At 48.5% G+C, this 17,367-nt stretch overlaps 1 protein-coding gene across 2 annotated transcripts in view; it reads right to left on the reverse strand.

Annotated features, from left to right (window-relative positions):
* Positions 1-206: 206 nt before the first annotated feature.
* Positions 207-17,367, reverse strand: part of POLR3A (RNA polymerase III subunit A) — a 53,033-nt gene continuing 35,872 nt past the window's right edge. For both annotated transcript variants that reach the window (XM_021943343.2, XM_003903719.5), the window contains 10 exons: positions 12,820-12,906; positions 12,650-12,732; positions 11,929-12,099; positions 9,532-9,625; positions 9,246-9,338; positions 7,961-8,125; positions 7,463-7,627; positions 7,075-7,206; positions 5,187-5,319; positions 207-2,671 (listed from right to left, as the gene is read on the reverse strand). In XM_021943343.2, coding sequence (XP_021799035.2) covers positions 2,523-2,671; positions 5,187-5,319; positions 7,075-7,206; positions 7,463-7,627; positions 7,961-8,125; positions 9,246-9,338; positions 9,532-9,625; positions 11,929-12,099; positions 12,650-12,732; positions 12,820-12,906 — 1,272 coding nt within the window. In that variant the 3' untranslated portion in view covers positions 207-2,522. The remainder of the gene's footprint in view (positions 2,672-5,186; positions 5,320-7,074; positions 7,207-7,462; positions 7,628-7,960; positions 8,126-9,245; positions 9,339-9,531; positions 9,626-11,928; positions 12,100-12,649; positions 12,733-12,819; positions 12,907-17,367) is intronic.

Raw genomic sequence — 17,367 nt, forward strand, 5'->3', positions numbered from 1 at the left:
AAACCCTGAAATAGAAACGTGGCACCATAGTTTAACTGACAAACATACTGAGAGAGTCCAGAATGTCACTCCCACTCCTAAAGTGCTGAACACAGCAGGGGGCTGTAACTGAGTCAGGAGCTATTTTAATCTCCCTTGTAAAAAAGACATAAAAATGGCAAAGAACTGGACAGACTGCTAGTCAAGAATATGTAACTGTTCATGGATGAGATGGAATTCACGCATATTTTTATTTCTTCCAAGCAGGTACAGAGACTCAAATGTAACCCTTTGATTGAGCTCTCATGCTTGAAGATGTGCTGCTCCCTGGCCTTTGAGCTCTGTGCTGGCATAAAGCCCAATGCCTGGGCAGGGCAGATGATCATAGTAGGGAGAATTTTAATACCAGTCATGGGACACAGTGGGGAGCACAGACAGTAGGGTTTACCAGGCAATGCTGTTGATGTTGACAGTCCTAGCAAGGCTGGCAGTTCCAGGAGGAGGACCAGCACCTCCAGGACGTATGATTTCCCATGGGTGATGTGACCCTTCACATAACCATTCTGCTCCAAGGTCTGCCTTGTTCCCAAGTGCTATATGCTGATCCACACCCATCACAATCACACACGTCTCACACAGACTCAAGACTCTGCAGCACCCAACTGAGTACTCACTCAAGCAAGATGAGGCTCCTTGGCGGTGCCATCTTTATTATTCCCAGCCACAAGTTATAGCCACAACCTCTCTTCCATTTAAAGTGTGCGTCACCCGCAGAAGAAAACGGGTGTCGGAGTTCCCTCCCATGATTCAATTCTACCCTCCCCTGGTCTTTGCACGGATCCCAGTGGTCCTGGCTCAGATCAAGCCTACAGCTTACTTCCCAGGCACGCTTCCAGGAAGGCAGTTGGGGTGGGGGGTGCCCCTTTATGGCTCTTCCCGGGTTACATGAGAAGCAGTGATCTCAATGGGGTCTCAAGTAGAAGCCCTGAATTAGTGTTCATTAACAAACTTAATCCTTTGTCCTAAACCAGGCTCTAGCTCAACTGAAAGATAAAGGGGGGTTAAACATTAAGAAAAATGGCATTTTTTCACGTCACTGATACCCCAAGAGAAGTTAATACGTCTACCTTGTAGATGCAGGGAAATCATAAAGTCAAACTACAATTTTTTATAAGAATTAATTAATTTTTTTAAGCTTATTTTTTTTTTTTTTTTTGAGACAAGGTCTTGCTTTGTTGCCCAGGCTGGAGTGTAGTGGCACGATCTTGGCTCATTACAACCTTCACCTCCCAGGCTCAAGTGAACCTTCCACCTCAGCCTCCCCAGTAGCAGGGACTACAGGCATGCGCCACCATGCCTGGCTAATTTTTGTATTCTTTGTAGAGACGGGGTTTTGTCATGTTGCCCAGGCTGCTCTCAAACTCCTGGGCTCAAGCGATCCACCCTCCTCAGCCTCCCAAAGTGCTGGGATTATAGGTGTGAGCCACAGCACCCAGCCCAAACTACAAATTTTAATAGAATGTTAAACCCAACCACTGGCCAAAAATCACTTAGGTCAAGAATTCCTAATCCACAATCTCATCAGTACGAAGTGAAAGCACTCATTCTAACACAGATCCAAGAACCAATGGCTACCCCAGGTACCTTAACAGCATCAACTCAGAACTTCAGAAATCAACTAGAGATCATCCAAGGAACGTAAGTATAATTCTATAAAAAAAACATCTCATCCCCATCGCAGCAGGCTCCAAACTCCAGTGAGGCTTCCATAGGCCATGGAGAATGGGTTTGGCTCTTGTCACAGGGTAGAGCCCCATGATAGGGGTCTGAGGTAGATGAAAACAGGGTAGCCAGGGGCATCTACAGAAGATGTTACAGAGCTGCCTGGGCCCCATGACAGTTGCAGCTCAGTTACAAATCCCAGATGGCTCTATTTGCTTAAACCAGTTTTTCCAGTGACGCTTACATGCTGGCTTTCTTGGTTTCTATAGATGCTTGGTTTCAAAAATAAAACTAAAATAACAAAAATTCCAAATCCCTCAACTGGAACAAATAAATAATAGTAACAATATTTACATGAGTATGTCACATTGAGAGATTCCAGCATGACCAAGGAATGGAAAATCCACGAACGTGCCCTGGCCTGTGCGGGGCTCAGGCCTGGCTCACCGTCAGGTGTGAAGACACCACGGGGAGCCGATGGATGTATGCAGTGAGCTGGGATGGGCCATGACACCTGGCTGGGCCTTAAGTCCAGGTAGGCAGGGTGTGCAGGAGCTGTGGGGCCGTCCACAGATTGAGTTTCAAGCAAGCAAACAAAAAAACCCTCAGCTCTCCCGAGCAGTATGGCACAGTCAGGGTCACTGGTGTGAGCTGCGCCCTATCAGAGGAGGAGCCGCTCCTGGGGATGCCAAGGGGGCTTCTCTGATTGCTGGCACAGGTGGGGACCTCAGGACCCCCGTCCCAGGGAGCACAAAACTCTTCACATGAGCTGCAGACAGGACAAGGAGTCAAGGTCTGGCATGGTCCCCTCTTTCCTTGGACTATGTGACAAGGGGGATGTGGAATTCATTTGTGTCGAAGATCAGGGGCCTCTTGGGGGGGTTCGGGTCCCTGTCGGCCTTGTGGAGCAGCTTGAAGAGCCCGGTTCCAATGTTCATTGGGATTCCCATGATGATGCACTCAGACACCCCTGAAACCAACCAGAATGAACATCAGAGAGCCTCTAAACACAAGCTACATTTTCAGGAAGACAGACTATTGGCTTAAGTGTCAGAAAATTAGGATGTGAGTCCCAGCACCACTCCACATCAACTGGCTGAACTCTGGAAAATCCCTTTCCTTCCAATCTAGAAAAGAAGGGTGGCTGTGGAGTGCAGGCCGGGGGGATTATGTGCTTTCAGGGAAGGGCAGTGCCTGCTCACAGCCCAGGAGTTTGTTGGAGAGAGTCAGCTCCACCAGTTCTCCTCTCCCACCTGAGCCAAAGGCACCCTGGGAGGGCCGTGCCTTTGAGAATACAGCTTAGCAAGAATACGAAAGGATGCTCAGGAAACTCTAAGTTTGCCACCCAGTGCTTCCTTAGCTTAGAGCCTACAAGAAAAGCAAACAACTGGGACAGTAGTGAGCAGAATACAATCCCCTTGGAAACTGCAGCAGGCAGCTGTTAGCTGTGCTCAGGGGAAGGGGCCAGGCCAGGCTTAAGAGCATCTGAGCCTTGATGATCTACAGCCCTGATGAGAAACACCCGGAAGGCAGGGCACCTATACAGTTACAGGAGCAAGGGGGTGGTGCAGATTCTTTCTCCAAGCCCATGTCAACCTGGCATAAGCCTTGAGTCTACGACGAGCAAGCACATGGCTACTGTCTTATAGACTTTGTGCTAACAAGGAATCAGACAGGCAAACAACTAAAGACCAACATGCAATGAGGGCGAACACTGGGTTACAATGTGCTGAAAGACCAGGAGGAGGCGAAAACTTCAAATTGCGGGTGGGGTGGCAGCCAGGCAGTCGAGGAGGCTGGTGGTGGAGAGAGGTCGTGGGTGGTGGTGTGTGGGGCCGCAGAGCTGCAGCAAAGGCCCGGTTTCCAGGTGTCAGGCTTGAGTGCTGGGTCTCAGTCCCGTTGTCAGGCAGACTCGCTCTTCTCCTGGCCCTGGGCCTTCTTCCAGTCTTCCGTGTACCTCCCTCTTGCCCCACTCTAACTGCTGCTCCTTTTTCTTTCCCTTCATGCTCTTTTTTTTTTTTTTTTTTTTTGAGACAGAGTCCTGTTCTGTCACTCAGGCTAAAAGTGCCGTGGTACGATCTCGGCTCATTGCAACCTCTGCCTCCTGGGTTCAAGAGATTCTCCTGCCTCAGCCTCCTGAGTAGCTGGGATTACAGGCGCCTGCCCCTGTGCCCGGCTAATTTTTGTATTTTTTAGTAGAGATGGGGTTTCACCATCTTGGCCAGGCTGGTCTCAAACTCCTGACCTCGTGATCCACCCGCCTCGGCCTCCCAAAGTGTTGGGATTACAGGCGTGAGCCACCGTGCCTGGCCCACGCTTGTTTTTTAAAAAATATTTAAATAGACATGAGGTCTCATTATGTGGCCCAGGCTGGCCTCAAACTCCTGGGCTCAAGTGATTGTCCTGCCTCAGCCTCCTGAGTAGCTGGGACGACAGCAACACCATGCCCGGCTCTCATCCTTCTTTATCTTAAAGAATTATGTAATATTTCTTTCCCTCCATCTCCAATCCATGTCCCTTTTGAAAACAGAAAGTTAATCTTAGAGGCAAAAAATAGGTATACACTCTAATGATGCCAATCTATACAAGAGCAGGAGGTGAGACAGCAAAGGGCTACTGGGAAGCAGAGCTCTGGCCTGGAAACGGCAGCCAGACTTGGAATCTCTGCGGGCCTGATTAGCGTGTGCCCTGGGGCAGGCTGCTGACCCTCCCGAACTCCAGCCCCTCACCAGCTCCCACCGCAGGCCTGCAGGGTCTTCCTGTGGAATCAGAAAGGCTCAAGCAAAGCTCAGCAGTCAGTGGTGGTCTCATGGAAGACGCAGGGAAGCCAGTCATTGGGGAGAATTCCCCTCATGCTCCCTCTCCCGCAGGCCAGTACAGCCCCATCAGAGCCATGCTTTGTTGAGTGGTGGGGATGAGGCATGGTGCAGAGCAAAGCTCTGCTGGTAGACTCGACAGCAAGCTAGGTCACCTGGGTCTTCTGACTTGTCAAAGGGCTTAATATCCACACCCCAAGGGTGGGTTGACATACTTAGCACATATGATGCCTGGCACAGGGGCTGAGCAGGCATCGATGGCTACCTCCCAAGGACAGCAGGACACTCTGCTCTGCCCAGTGCCCAGCCAGTACCCTCTCCTGTCAGCCCTAGTGTCATACACAGAGGTCAGGATCAGTGTGGCTAACTACAAAGTCAAGGGCTAGAAAAATTCTTACATGCTCAGGGTTGCTCTTTTCTTCTTGGACCAAAAACCATCTGTGCTGACAGAGGGAAGTCATCCAACAAATGTAAACGGGGATGCAGGATGCTACAGTCAGGCTTTGGAGATAAAAGATCCAGCAGTTCCAATTCATGATCTATGACATTATTCTTGAAAAAATAAATGCTGTGCCACTCAGTTTCTTTCATTCCCTTAGAAGCCTAGACATGGTCTAAGTCGTAAATAGTAAAGGCCTTTGATGCTGTTCATAGAAACATCAAACCTACCGCACACGGAGTCCTTCTGCCCGAAGTAGGCAGCGTCAAAGAGATGGTCAGCTGTCTTCTCAAAGGAGGCCAGCATCAGCACACTCTCCTTCATCTTGGCCAGGCCAAACCTAGTGATGCCCAGGACTTCACCCTGCGTCAAGGGAGAAAGAGTCATGGTGGTACTCACGCCAATGGCAAAAGCTTGAAACCAAAGCACGGGGCACCTTCAATACAATCAACAAAAATCCTCCAAGACCCAACGTCAGGTGTGAAAGGCCCTGGGGAGCTATGTGTCCGCCCTCTGCGTCCCACTGAGGTGGTCAGTCATCGGCAACATGGAACTTCACACTCGCGTCCAGATGCCATCAGAACAAAGAATTAAGAACTAGAATTCAGAGACTAACTTTAAAAAAGGGGAGTACTTCTGAAGAGATTTCTTATGGCTCAAAGAACTAAAAAATAAAAATGTAAAAACCTCAAGTATGAAGATAATTAAGTTTAGGTAATTCTCTTCAAAGGAATATTATGCCATAATTTAAAAAGTATATTTATTAAAACCATGAAACAAGATGGAAAATATTTGTGATGTTAAACAAAAAGTCAGAACAAAAACTGCATGCACACTGTTTCCTGCAACTAAAGTAAAAGATGCATAGAGAATAGGACTTCACAGAAGATGTCGAACCGACAGCCATTTCCCTCACCTGGTTTCTTTTTTTTTTTTTAGGAGACGGAGTCTCGCTCTGTCACCCAGGCTGGAGTGCAGTGGCCGGATCTCAGCTCACTGCAAGCTCCGCCTCCCGGGTTCACGCCATTCTCCTGCCTCAGCCTCCCGAGTAGCTGGGACTACAGACGCCCGCCACCTCGCCCGGCTAGTTTTTTGTATTTTTTAGTATAGACGGGGTTTCACCGTGTTAGCCAGGATGGTCTCGATCTCCTGACCTCGTGATCCGCCCGTCTCGGCCTCCCAAAGTGCTGGGATTACAGGCTTGAGCCACCGCGCCCGGCCCCTCACCCGGTTTCTAAATATTCTGTAATACACTATCAACTTGTTTGGGGAAGCCTTATGAAAACCTGCTGCCCGAAGGTACAGCTAGAGGGAAATACATTTTTTTGGAAAAGAGAGAAAAAAAAATCAAAACACCAACCCACCTCAGCCTCCCGCCCCCAACTTCAGATCATGTTAACTTATTCTTTCCTGGGAATGGCTACAGAAGAGTGATGGATGGGTTTGACAAAAAAGAAACACCTCGGCCGGGCGCGGTGGCTCAAGCCTGTAATCCCAGCACTTTGGGAGGCCGAGACGGGCGGATCATGAGGTCAGGAGATCGAGACCATCCTGGCTAACCCGGTGAAACCCCGTCTCTACTAAAAAATACAAAAAACTAGCCGGGCGAGGTGGTGGGCGTCTGTAGTCCCAGCTACTCGGGAGGCTGAGGCAGGAGAATGGCGTGAACCCAGGAGGCGGAGCTTGCAGTGAGCTGAGATCCGGCCACTGCACTCCAGCCTGGGCGACAGAGCGAGACTCCATCTCAAAAAAAAAAAAAAAAAAAAAAGAGAAAGAAACACCTCAACTTGCCATGGGACTCTCTGGGTTTTGGCAATGGCTAATTTTGCTTTAGGATGGATGACACTCAGGATAAGAACGGAACCAAGCTCCAGCTCTCTTCACTCCACCAACTGGGTGTGCGTTTGCCATGAGGCTGTAATTCTCATACTGGGATTTGACCAGGACACCCAGCCTGATCAGCATACTTTGGTTTTTGAGCAATGTTCACATCTTATTTTCCCTCTCTGATGGTCCTCACAGCGGCGCATTCTACATGTCTTAGAAACTCCACAGGCTTATTCTCCTGAAAGTGAGTTTCGAGACGCTCAGGCAGCCCGGGGGCCTCCTGCCACACACCTTGTAGGTCATGAGGTCGGAGAGCAGCATCACGTGCCTCCTGTCGATGCTCATGCCGTGGTTCACCATGGTGTACTGGATTTCATTGATGATGGTTGTCCGGGCAGCCTCGATGCCCAGAGTTTTCTCCACCTACAGAGAGAAAGGAATGAGCAGAAGCAGCCACTTTTGTGAGGCCACTGCAAATTCTCTCCACTTCCTCCTCTGCCCTGCAAGTTCAAAGCAAACCCTATGCCGTTTTCCAGAAATGGATTGCTGGGCAATTTTTAGTTGTAGACCCAGGGCAAATGGGATGGTGAGAGAAGTATGCTGGGAACCAGTGGAAGGCCTGCAGATGGCACAAGGAAGACAACCTAACCCTAAGGTGACTCCGTGGGCTAAGCAGTACCTCATAGGTGTTATTGGAGGTGGTTCGGGTGCCCTTCACACCGTGCGTGGCCATGACTGCCCGCAGGTTATCACCTTCCACCAGAAGCTTGTACTTCTCCTTTCCACTCTGCTCATCAATGTGTATGACAGCTCTGGACACCTCTGGAATGCCCTGCACCACCACCTGGATTCAGAGACAGAGAAGGCTGTGAGGACGGTGTGAGCCATGCCCTGGGATGATCACCTTGATCACCCCAGCTTTCAGCAGTGGTCATCTGTGACACACTAGAGCTAGTTTTAGGGATAAGGGAGAACAGAAGTTGTTCAGGGGACTGCGCCTCTTTCTAACATCAGTTTTTTGACAGAGCAGAGAGGAATCTAACAGACTAACTCCTTGGGGATACGGCCAAGAAGAAATGAAGAAATGGGACTAAGTGACAAAGCCCTTGAGTCCCAGCCCTGGGTGTCACACCACAGGGAGATGCTGGGTCTCCATGAGAAGCGACTCCTCTTTCACCTTGGGGAGATCTTCTTTCAGGAACTGCAGCACGTAGTACATGGAGCTCTTGCTGTTCTCTCTGGGGGTGACACACACCACAGCCTCACCGTGAACAGCTACGTCGCCGGGCTTCACGCGGAGCTTGGACGTACAGATGGAATATCGCACTGTCTCAGCGTTCACCTGCAACATGGCCAGGAGTCGGTGTTACTGAGAGGTTTGAGGGCTTCGATTCCAGTGTTTTTCATCCTTTATTTCATTATTGCCCCTCTAAGAGGTCCTTTTAGTCAGGTTTGTTCTAAACACCCCCCACCCGCACCATGAAATTAATACCATAGATATACTACATATCTGTTTTATGTATTATGTATATATATCTGTGCTTTACTCATAAAAATAGCTTTTTTTTCACCCACAACAAAATATTTGCCCTTGAAAATTCATGCTCAATTCACGGCAACACGTGCAGCCTCTGTGGGAAGCTCTAGGGAGGCTGGAGGTTGGAGGCCAGGCTGATTAAAAGCTTCTGTGGGGCCTCCCCTTTACCTGACATTTCCACAGTGGTTCACTTGCTACATTCCTGGATGCAACTCAGCTCTTCTGCAAAAGAGCCGCAAGGCAGGCAGCAAGAGACAGGCTAGAGAAATCCCCAAACTGGAGAGCAGGTTGCTGCATTTCAGAGTCAACTGTTATATGGGTAACATATGACCTTGGTGCGTGAGAGAACGAACTGACAGAATGTGTTTTAAGGGCTAGTACAGCTTTAACTACCCGAGAGAAAGAAGAGGGTGTTGGGAAATTACTCAGTTTGCACCCCAAGTTGGTCTGTTTGTGAGAAAGGTGGATCATCTTTCAAATGTTGCCTACTACCCGTGCATTCCAGTTTAAGAAGCCAGGTTAATCTCCCCATCTAAACACATTTACGGAACTTCCTAGGCTAGCTGCCATGCTGGGCGCTGGGGACCCACAGATGAGTAAGAGAGCCAGCCCTAGGGTCCTTCCAGACACTGGGAAGTGGGGACAACAAGACCACTTATCATAACAACGTGTCACAGTGAACTGGTATTGTGGTCTGCACAATATTGCAACTAATTTCCTGTGTGTCTTTAGATGCCTATATTTGTATCAAGGTCAGGTTTAGAAAGAGAAAATGTGAGGGGACGACAGAATCACAAAAACTAGAAACCAAACAGAAGCTTCTGCAATGCTTCCTCTGCCTTGCTTAGCTCTTGCCCTAGTTTATCAGTACCTATCTTGGGACTAACAGGATGACTTCCTCTCTACATTTAATTATGTGACTCACTTCCAGTCTCAGAAGTCTAATCCGTTCCAGGGAGAGTTTGACGAGAATAAAGCAGTCATCAGGAAGAAACACTTCTTCAATATACTCGGAAATCTGGAGTGTCAAAAGATCAGAGTGTTAATCAGCCGCTTTCCCCTTTCCTAAGAGCATGTGACTGCTTGCTTTTTTTGAAGAGCTGGAGTAGTGAGGACGCCACAGGCTGGTCAATCCATGGCAGCTGATTTTTACACTTCCTTGCAATGTTGCTGAGCTAGTTTTCTTGTCATCAATAGGGATTTCTTCTTACCTCTCCCAAGAGGGTTTTCTCAATTCTCCCTTTCACGAGGCGAGCGTAATCCGCGTCGTCATCCTTGTCTAGCTGTGCTGTGATAATTGGAGTGCTGTCGAGAGGCAAAGGAAAAATGACACTAGCACAAGGGAGGAGCCTGTTTGAAGACCACTGCTTTGTTAAACCCAAGTGCTATTTAGAATCATAATGTTACTAGCAACCCCAGTTTACTGAATATTTACTGTCAGGTATGCTACTAAGGGCTTCATATACATTCTCATTTAGACTATTTTTGGTGGTCCCCAGGCAATCTACTCCCGAAGTGAATGAAAAGACTTTCAGAAAATTCTTCCTTAGAAAGTGAGCCCTGGCCGGGCGCGGTGGCTCAAGCCTGTAATCCCAGCACTTTGGGAGGCCGAGACGGGCGGATCACGAGGTCAGGAGATCGAGACCATCCTGGCTAACACGGTGAAACCCCGTCTCTATTAAGAAATACAAAAAACTAGCCGGGCGAGGTGGCGGGCGCCTGTAGTCCCAGCTACTCGGGAGGCTGAGGCCGGAGAATGGCGTGAACCCGGGAGGCAGAGCTTGCAGTGAGCTGAGATCCGGCCACTGCACTCCAGCCTGGGCGACAGAGCGAGACTCTGTCTCAAAAAAAAAAAAAAAAAAAAGTGAGCCCTGGTTGGGTGCGGTGGCTCATGCCTGTAATCCCAGAACTTTGGAGGCCAAGACAGGTGGATCACCTGAGGTCAGGAGTTCGAGACCAGCCTGGCCAACATGGCGAAACTCCGTCTCTACTAAAAACAAACATTAGCCAAGTCCCAGCTACTCAAGAGGCTGAGGTAGGAGCATCGCTTGAACCCAGGAGGCAGAGGTTGTAGTGAGCCAAGATCGCACCACTGCACTCTAGTCTGGCAACAGAGTGAGACAGAGTGAGGTTCTGTCTCAAAAAAAAAAAAAAAAAAGTGATCCCTACCTGTTTTTCTTTGGTCCTAACAAGCGTAACAAGCAGTTATTTTAGTTCTGTTCCTTGTGTAAACTGACCACCCACACTTTTTTTTTTTTGAAAGGGGTCTTGCTCTGTTTCAGGCTGGAGTGTAGCGGCATAATCACAGCTCACTGCAGCCTCTATATCCTGGTAGAGGATCAATCGATCCTTCTGCCTCAGCCTCCCAAGTAGCTGGAACCACAGGTGTGCACCACCACGCCTGGCTAATTTTTAAATTTTCTGTAGGCTTGGGGTCTTCCAGTGTTGCCGGGGCTGGTCTCAAACTCCTGGGCTAAAGTGATCCTTCAGCCTTGGCCTGCCCAAGAGCTGGGATTACAGGCATGAACCACCAGGCCTGGCCTGTAAAGTGACCTTTTGCATATTACAATTTCCCTCATCCCTCTCCTCTCCCATCACCGCTTCTCCAGGAACACCTCCAACTCCTCTGATCACTGGCCATCAGCTTCTGTCCTCACTGTTCTGGACAGGATCCCCAGAATACACACCTGGGACTGACTAATCTGACCAGCCTAGAAGGGGCAGGCAGAGCTCCTAACACGCTGGTTGTCTACAGTTGTGGTTCTACAACCAAGTATGTCTATCTTTCTTTTTTTTCTTGAGACAGTCTCGCTCTCTCGCCCAGGCTGGAATGCAGTGGAGTGATCTAGGTTCAACGCAAGCTCCGCCTCCCAGGTTCACGTCATTCTCCTGCCTCAGTCTCCCGAGTAGCTGGGACTACAGGCACCAACCACCACGCCTGGCTAATTTTTTGTATTTTTAGTAGAGACGGGGTTTCACCGTGTTAGCCAGGATGGTCTCAATCTCCTGACCTCATCATCTGCCCGCCTCAGCCTCCCAAAGTGCTGGGATTACAGGCGTGAGCCACTGCGCCCAGCTGACTATCTTTCATTTAATGCTATGTATCATTATTTTGTTAAATATAGATCACAGGTAAAAATAATGACTTTTGTCATCAAAGGCACTGTAAAACATTTCTATTTCTTCTAGCCTTAGATCAACTAGAAATCCTATCACGAAATCACCAGGGGCTCACAGAATATGACCACAGGCCAAGTGGCAGACACTTCAGTCAGGCCTAGTTAGGCTGGAATAATGACATCAAAAGGATGAAATCTCCACTGACACATTGCTCCAGTTTTTCCAGTCATTTTTAACATTTTCTCTCTTCATGTTACTTGTGGCCATAAAAAAAAAACATTGCTTCTATTTTGACTGTATCCAGTTTAGACTTTTTCTTAAGTGGCTTTTTAAAAAACCAAAATAGGATGAACACAGCATGCATGCCACCCAGAGTTTGAGACACAGTCCTATGAGGATATCACACATATGCATGTGACACGAGGATCATTGTTTCTCAAGAAACAGGACAGGCATGTGTGGAACAAGAGGGAAATGAAAGCAGGCACCTGATGGCCTTGGAAGCATTGATGATCTCTTTAATCCGGGGCACGCCCAGGGTGATGTTCATGGAGGCCACACCTGCAAAGTGGAAAGTCTTCAGGGTCATCTGGGTGCCTGGCTCACCAATGCTCTGGGCACACAGAGCGCCCACTGCAGAACCTGGCTCCATCTGTGCCCTAGAAGGCAAAGGTATGGATAAGAATGCAGCATGCCAAAGAAAAGTCCAGCAAAACTGCTGGGGAGAGGCTTCTGGTTATCACCTTTCAACAGAGAATACAGATGCTATTCGGGTCGGGAAGGGTATAGTTGTGACAGAGGAAGAGCCTGGCATAGGTGCAGACAGGGGTAAGTAATGGTCAGAGAGGGGACGGCAATGCCACTCAATTCTGCATGGCTACTTGTGGTCAGCATGTAATAGATGCAGAAAATCTAAGTGGTCTGCTAACCAATGGTACTGATGGCAAACAGAGCAGTGGCATCTGCCATATTCATTAGCAGTTTCCCCATGGGGAGAAGACATTAAGAAATTTACTTGCAATTATTTCCATATCTTGGAGCATTCAGCCTAGCAATTCATCAGACCCCCTAGAGAACATGTGACAGAACCTGATCAAATACTGTCAGTTAACAACTGAGCTGGTGCAGGGTTTTGTACACGTGGAGAAACAGAAGGGATACGTGAGAACTATGTGGATGACAGTCAGTCCAAGACAAAAGCATCCCTACCTCATGTACTTGTCCCTACAGGTCTCCAGAAACTTTTCTACTTGGGTGGGGGTGATGCGGTCCAGCTGGTACAGCACACGGGGCTAGAAGAATACAAGCCAAGCATAGAGTTAGGGCCGGCAGCACCTGCAAACAGCTCGGGGTTCTAACATGTCTTGGAGGGATATTACCTCTGTTGTGCCGTTATCATTGATGCCATATTTATCTCTGGTTTTCTTGATCTTCTCAGAGACCCCCTTAATGAATTTTTTTATTTCCTGAAAGATTACACAGCAAACATCATTTGTAAGTTTCACAGTCATTCAGATGACATAATTCATTTCATAAACCTCAGTTGTATATGACAAGTCTATCATATTTTAATGTTAGCTCCATATATAGTATAAAGGACACAATCTGGATACTGCTTCTACTACAAAGTGGTTTTCCAAAGAACACACCACACTGTCCATACCCCAGACACTCACTCCATTGGTTATGGTGTCTCTAAGGCCTTCTCTTCCAACCACTCTCATGGCACTATCTACAGAGCCCACACAGCATGTGGGAGCCTTCTTGTTCTCCAATGTGCCACGAGGGCTATAAGAACACAGTTCAGGACAGGTACAACTGCAGCATTTATACTCTTCTGTAGATTAATTTTTGAGGGTTTCTTCTGAAGCTATTATGATCAGTTTAAATACTACCAACTAAAGCATAGCTTTGTTGACAGTTCATGCATTTATTTTATTTTTATTTTTTTTTGAGACGGAGTCTCGCTCTGTCCCCCTGGCTGGAGTGCAGTGGCGCGATCTCAGCTCACTGCAAGCTCCGCCTCCCGGGTTCCTGCCATTCTCCTGCCTCAGCCTCCCAAGTAGCTGGGACTACAGGCGCCCGCCACTGCGCCCGGCTAATTTTTTTGTATTTTTAGTAGAGACGGGGTTTCACCGTGGTCTCGAACTCCTGACCTTGTGATCCGCCCGCCTCGGCCTCCCAAAGTGCTGGGATTACAGGCGTGAGCCACCGCGCCCGGCCAACAGTTCATGCATTTAAAACACCCTTTGAGCTTACCTTCATTTCAAAGAAAACACTCTCCAAACCCAGCTTACCTTTTCCCCTCCGGTAACCACCTCTCCCCACAGGCCTAGGCCTATGCTCTCTTCCCACACACAATTAGAAGTCTGTAAGGATTCCTGGAAACCACTGTCAAAGCCAGATGTGAAGCATCGGTATATGCTGCGATTCCCACTGTAGTTAAGAATAGCACTCTCAGCCCCGGGAGGATGACCAAGTAGAGCAAGAAGGTGAAAAATACACAGGTGGAAGATCAGAGCAGGGCTAGAGACTACAGCCCTGACTCCGGTTTTCTGGTGACCACTCAAATGGGTAAAACTATCTGTTTTAGGATTTACAGTGTGTCTGTGAAAGAGACCCAGCCCACCACCACTCCTAAAGCCAGGATCAGCCAGCACCTTCCCCTGGGGAGCGCTCACAGGGAAGGAGCACTTACAGAGGAGCAGTTAACATCCTGCTCACAGTGGGTCAATCATCAAGGGCTACTCCGGGGTAGTAGAATGGCTCTTAAAGCGCTTCTCAGGGTGAGCTGATGGCACCTACCATGCAGTAGTAACTGTCCTCCAGAGGCCATTATCCTGCCATCCTGGGAGCCAGCATCGGCTGCTCTGGTGTGGCCCAGGGACAGGACAGTCTCTGAGAATATGGGGAAGAGGAGATAGACTGCCCCTCCTTTCTAGCAGCAAGGAAATCACAGTGGCAGTAAGCTTAAGTGGCACTCTGGCCAAATGCAGGCATCCAGCTGCTCTGTGTGGGTGGATGAGTACAGACGCCCACACGCGGAGGACAAGCAGGGTGAGGGCAGACTGCATTACGTGGTGGCTAAGAAGCCTCGTGAGGTTGTTTCTTGATTCTGGGGTAGGCTGAGGGTCCCCCAGAGAGAAGGCCAGCATGCCTTGCCCAAAGTCCACTCAGCCTATTGTGTGGCTGAAAATGCCTAAGCCTGAACCAGAAGCCCATTTTCGCAAAAATAAAATCCTGTAAGGTACCCACAGACAGCTTAAGACTTCCTAGCCCCATTTTGTCCTAACCTTGCAAAAAGAAATCTCATTAGCCTCCTAACTAGCCATTTCTAGTGACTACCCTTTCTACAAGCAAAACGCTAGAACTTTATGTTCTTGTTTAAATAGCCTTAGCATCTGTGTCCACATGGTCTTATGCCTTTCCCAGCCAGCTGCTGCCCAGCTTGGCAAGACCTCCCTGTGAGGTGGCATGGCTTTAGTCCCACCACCCTAGAGCAGAGGGCACTGAAGGGCTGAATGAGGTCAGTGCTTGGCCAAGGCAACCAACCTCTCCATGAAGTCAGATGCTTTCTTCAAAGTCTTTTCTCTGAACAGGGGTTTCTTCAATGTAATCTTTGCCTACTGGGAAATTCCGTCTGTCTCCCAGGAGCCCAGGCAGCCAAGGGGCTACCTCGGGGGCCCATCACATCCTGGCCGTCAGTTCCCATGAATACTGCTTTCTCATGACTGCCTGTGTTGGCCAACTCTCTTTCTTCCCACTGAGAAAGTGCAGAGACCCACGGAGGGTGACCCCGCAGCCCAATCATTGTTCTACATAGAAAGGGCTTTTTATTTAAGAAGTTTTACCAGCTGGGTGTGGTGGCTCATGTCTGTAATCCCAGCACTTTGGGAGGCTGAGGCAGGTGGATCACCTGAGGTCAGGAGTTCGAGACCAGCCTGGCCAACATGGTGAAACCCCGTCTCTACTAAAAATACAAAAATTAGCCTGGCATGATGGCATGTGCCTGTAGTCCCAGCTATTTGGGAAGCTGAGACAGGAGAATCACTTGAACTCAGGAGGCAGAGGTTACAGTGAGCCGAGATCGTGCCACTGCACCCTAGCCTGGGTGACAGAGTGAGACTCTGTCTCAGAAAAAAAAAAAAAAAAGAAAAGAACTTTTAGTAATTCACAAGAACTTTAGAGTTCTCAAGAAACTCTTTTTAAAGAGAAACTCTCCAGAGTCCTTGTTATTAATGATGAGTCTGACACCATGTTTTCAGATACAGTCACCTTTTGCAAACCAGAGATGAAAAATAAAGCTGGAGACGGCAGTGGGACAACCTCTCCTGGCACGGCTCTAACAGAACATTCAAAGGCATTCGCACTTGCTGCCACTGAATTTTTCCTCTGTATATTCAGTATAAGAGGGGGCTTTGCCTGGCAGTGGCTGGGTCCTTTTGAGAAAGGTCCCGAAAGCCCTCTTGGCCCAGATGTTGCTGTTTGATCACCAGTTGTTAAAAGCTGCCTTTCCTGTTGGCACAGGAAAAACAGGAGCAGAACTTAAGGCCAAGCCTTAGACCCAGAAGGTTTTCATCTGCAAGGGACTGTGCACACATATGGAGTAAAAATAACACACCTAAAACAATCTGCTGGCTTAGGCACCGGGAATGACATAGCTCAGCTTTCACCCCAATGGACATGCTTCCCATGGGTTTGCTGAATGACTTTCCCTACACAAAGGTTCTAGAAATTAGGTTTAAAAATAAAAAAAAGAGGCCAGGCATGGTGGCTCACACCTGTAATCCCAGCACTTGGGGAGGCCGAGGCGGGCGGATCACGAGATCAGGAGATCGAGACCATCCTGGCTAACATGGCGAAGCCCCGTCTCTACTAAAAAAAAATACAAAAAATTAGCTGGGCGTGGTGGCGGGCGCCTGTAGTCCCAGCTACTCACGAGGATGAGGCAGAAGAATGGCGTGAACCCAAGAGGCGGGGCTTGAGTGAGCCGAGATCACGCCACTGCACTCTAGCCTGGATAACAGAACAAGACTCTGTCTCAAAAATAAATAAATAAAAATAAATTAAAAAAAAAAAAAAAGAAAACAGCTCACTTTTTGGAAATGAAAGGTGAAACAATCTGCTAAAAATTCACACTGAGTCAACCCATGCATACTAGAGGGAACAAACTCACAACATAGCTACTGGCAGGCAATTCATCACACGATTAACCAGAAGTTAGCATCTCATGCTCCACAGCAGGCCTATGAGCACGGGCATCTGCCTCTGGCAGGGACCAGGGCTCAATGCCACTCAGGAGTGCCTCTGTCACCTCAGCTCTGATACGGGCTAGGGCTGGAGAACATTTCACGGGCTCAGACACATCTGTTCTGGCCAGTGGATTTTGGACCCTCTCGGCAAATCTGAGCTCATCAGATTGTGAGCTGCCGGTGGCAAGGACATGTTTAGTCATCCTTGCATCCCCAGGATCTGTGGACTGTGTGACATATGGTGAGGGCTAAACCAGTGCTCACTGAATAAACAAATGCTGCCGGGTAGGAGGTCACCTGTTAAAGCTTTTCAAGGGCAAGAAAGGAACCAGTCCAAAGCAAAGCAGTGTTTGCCAGAACCGGGACAGAAACCTGCTCTCTCTGGCTGGCAAATGCTGGGGTGCTGCTGGAGTGGGCCCTTTCTGTTGGCGTTCACAGCATGCTAAGCACGTTACCTCGTTATAGCTCTCATAACCTGTCTCAGTTAAGGTCTTCGAGGACAAACAGATAAATACGTAAACATAAGCGTGAAGAAAAACCAAATTACAACTCTAATTTGTTAGTTTAAAAAAAGGAATAGAAAGCCTTTGGAGGAGAAAAACAGACAAAGGCACCCAACCTTGCCACACTCTTGATTTTAAAATCTGGAAGAGTCTCTTTTTCACCTTTCATACC

This window comes from Papio anubis, chromosome 11 (genome assembly GCF_008728515.1).
Source record: "Papio anubis isolate 15944 chromosome 11, Panubis1.0, whole genome shotgun sequence".
Taxonomy (NCBI): Eukaryota; Metazoa; Chordata; class Mammalia; order Primates; family Cercopithecidae; genus Papio; species Papio anubis.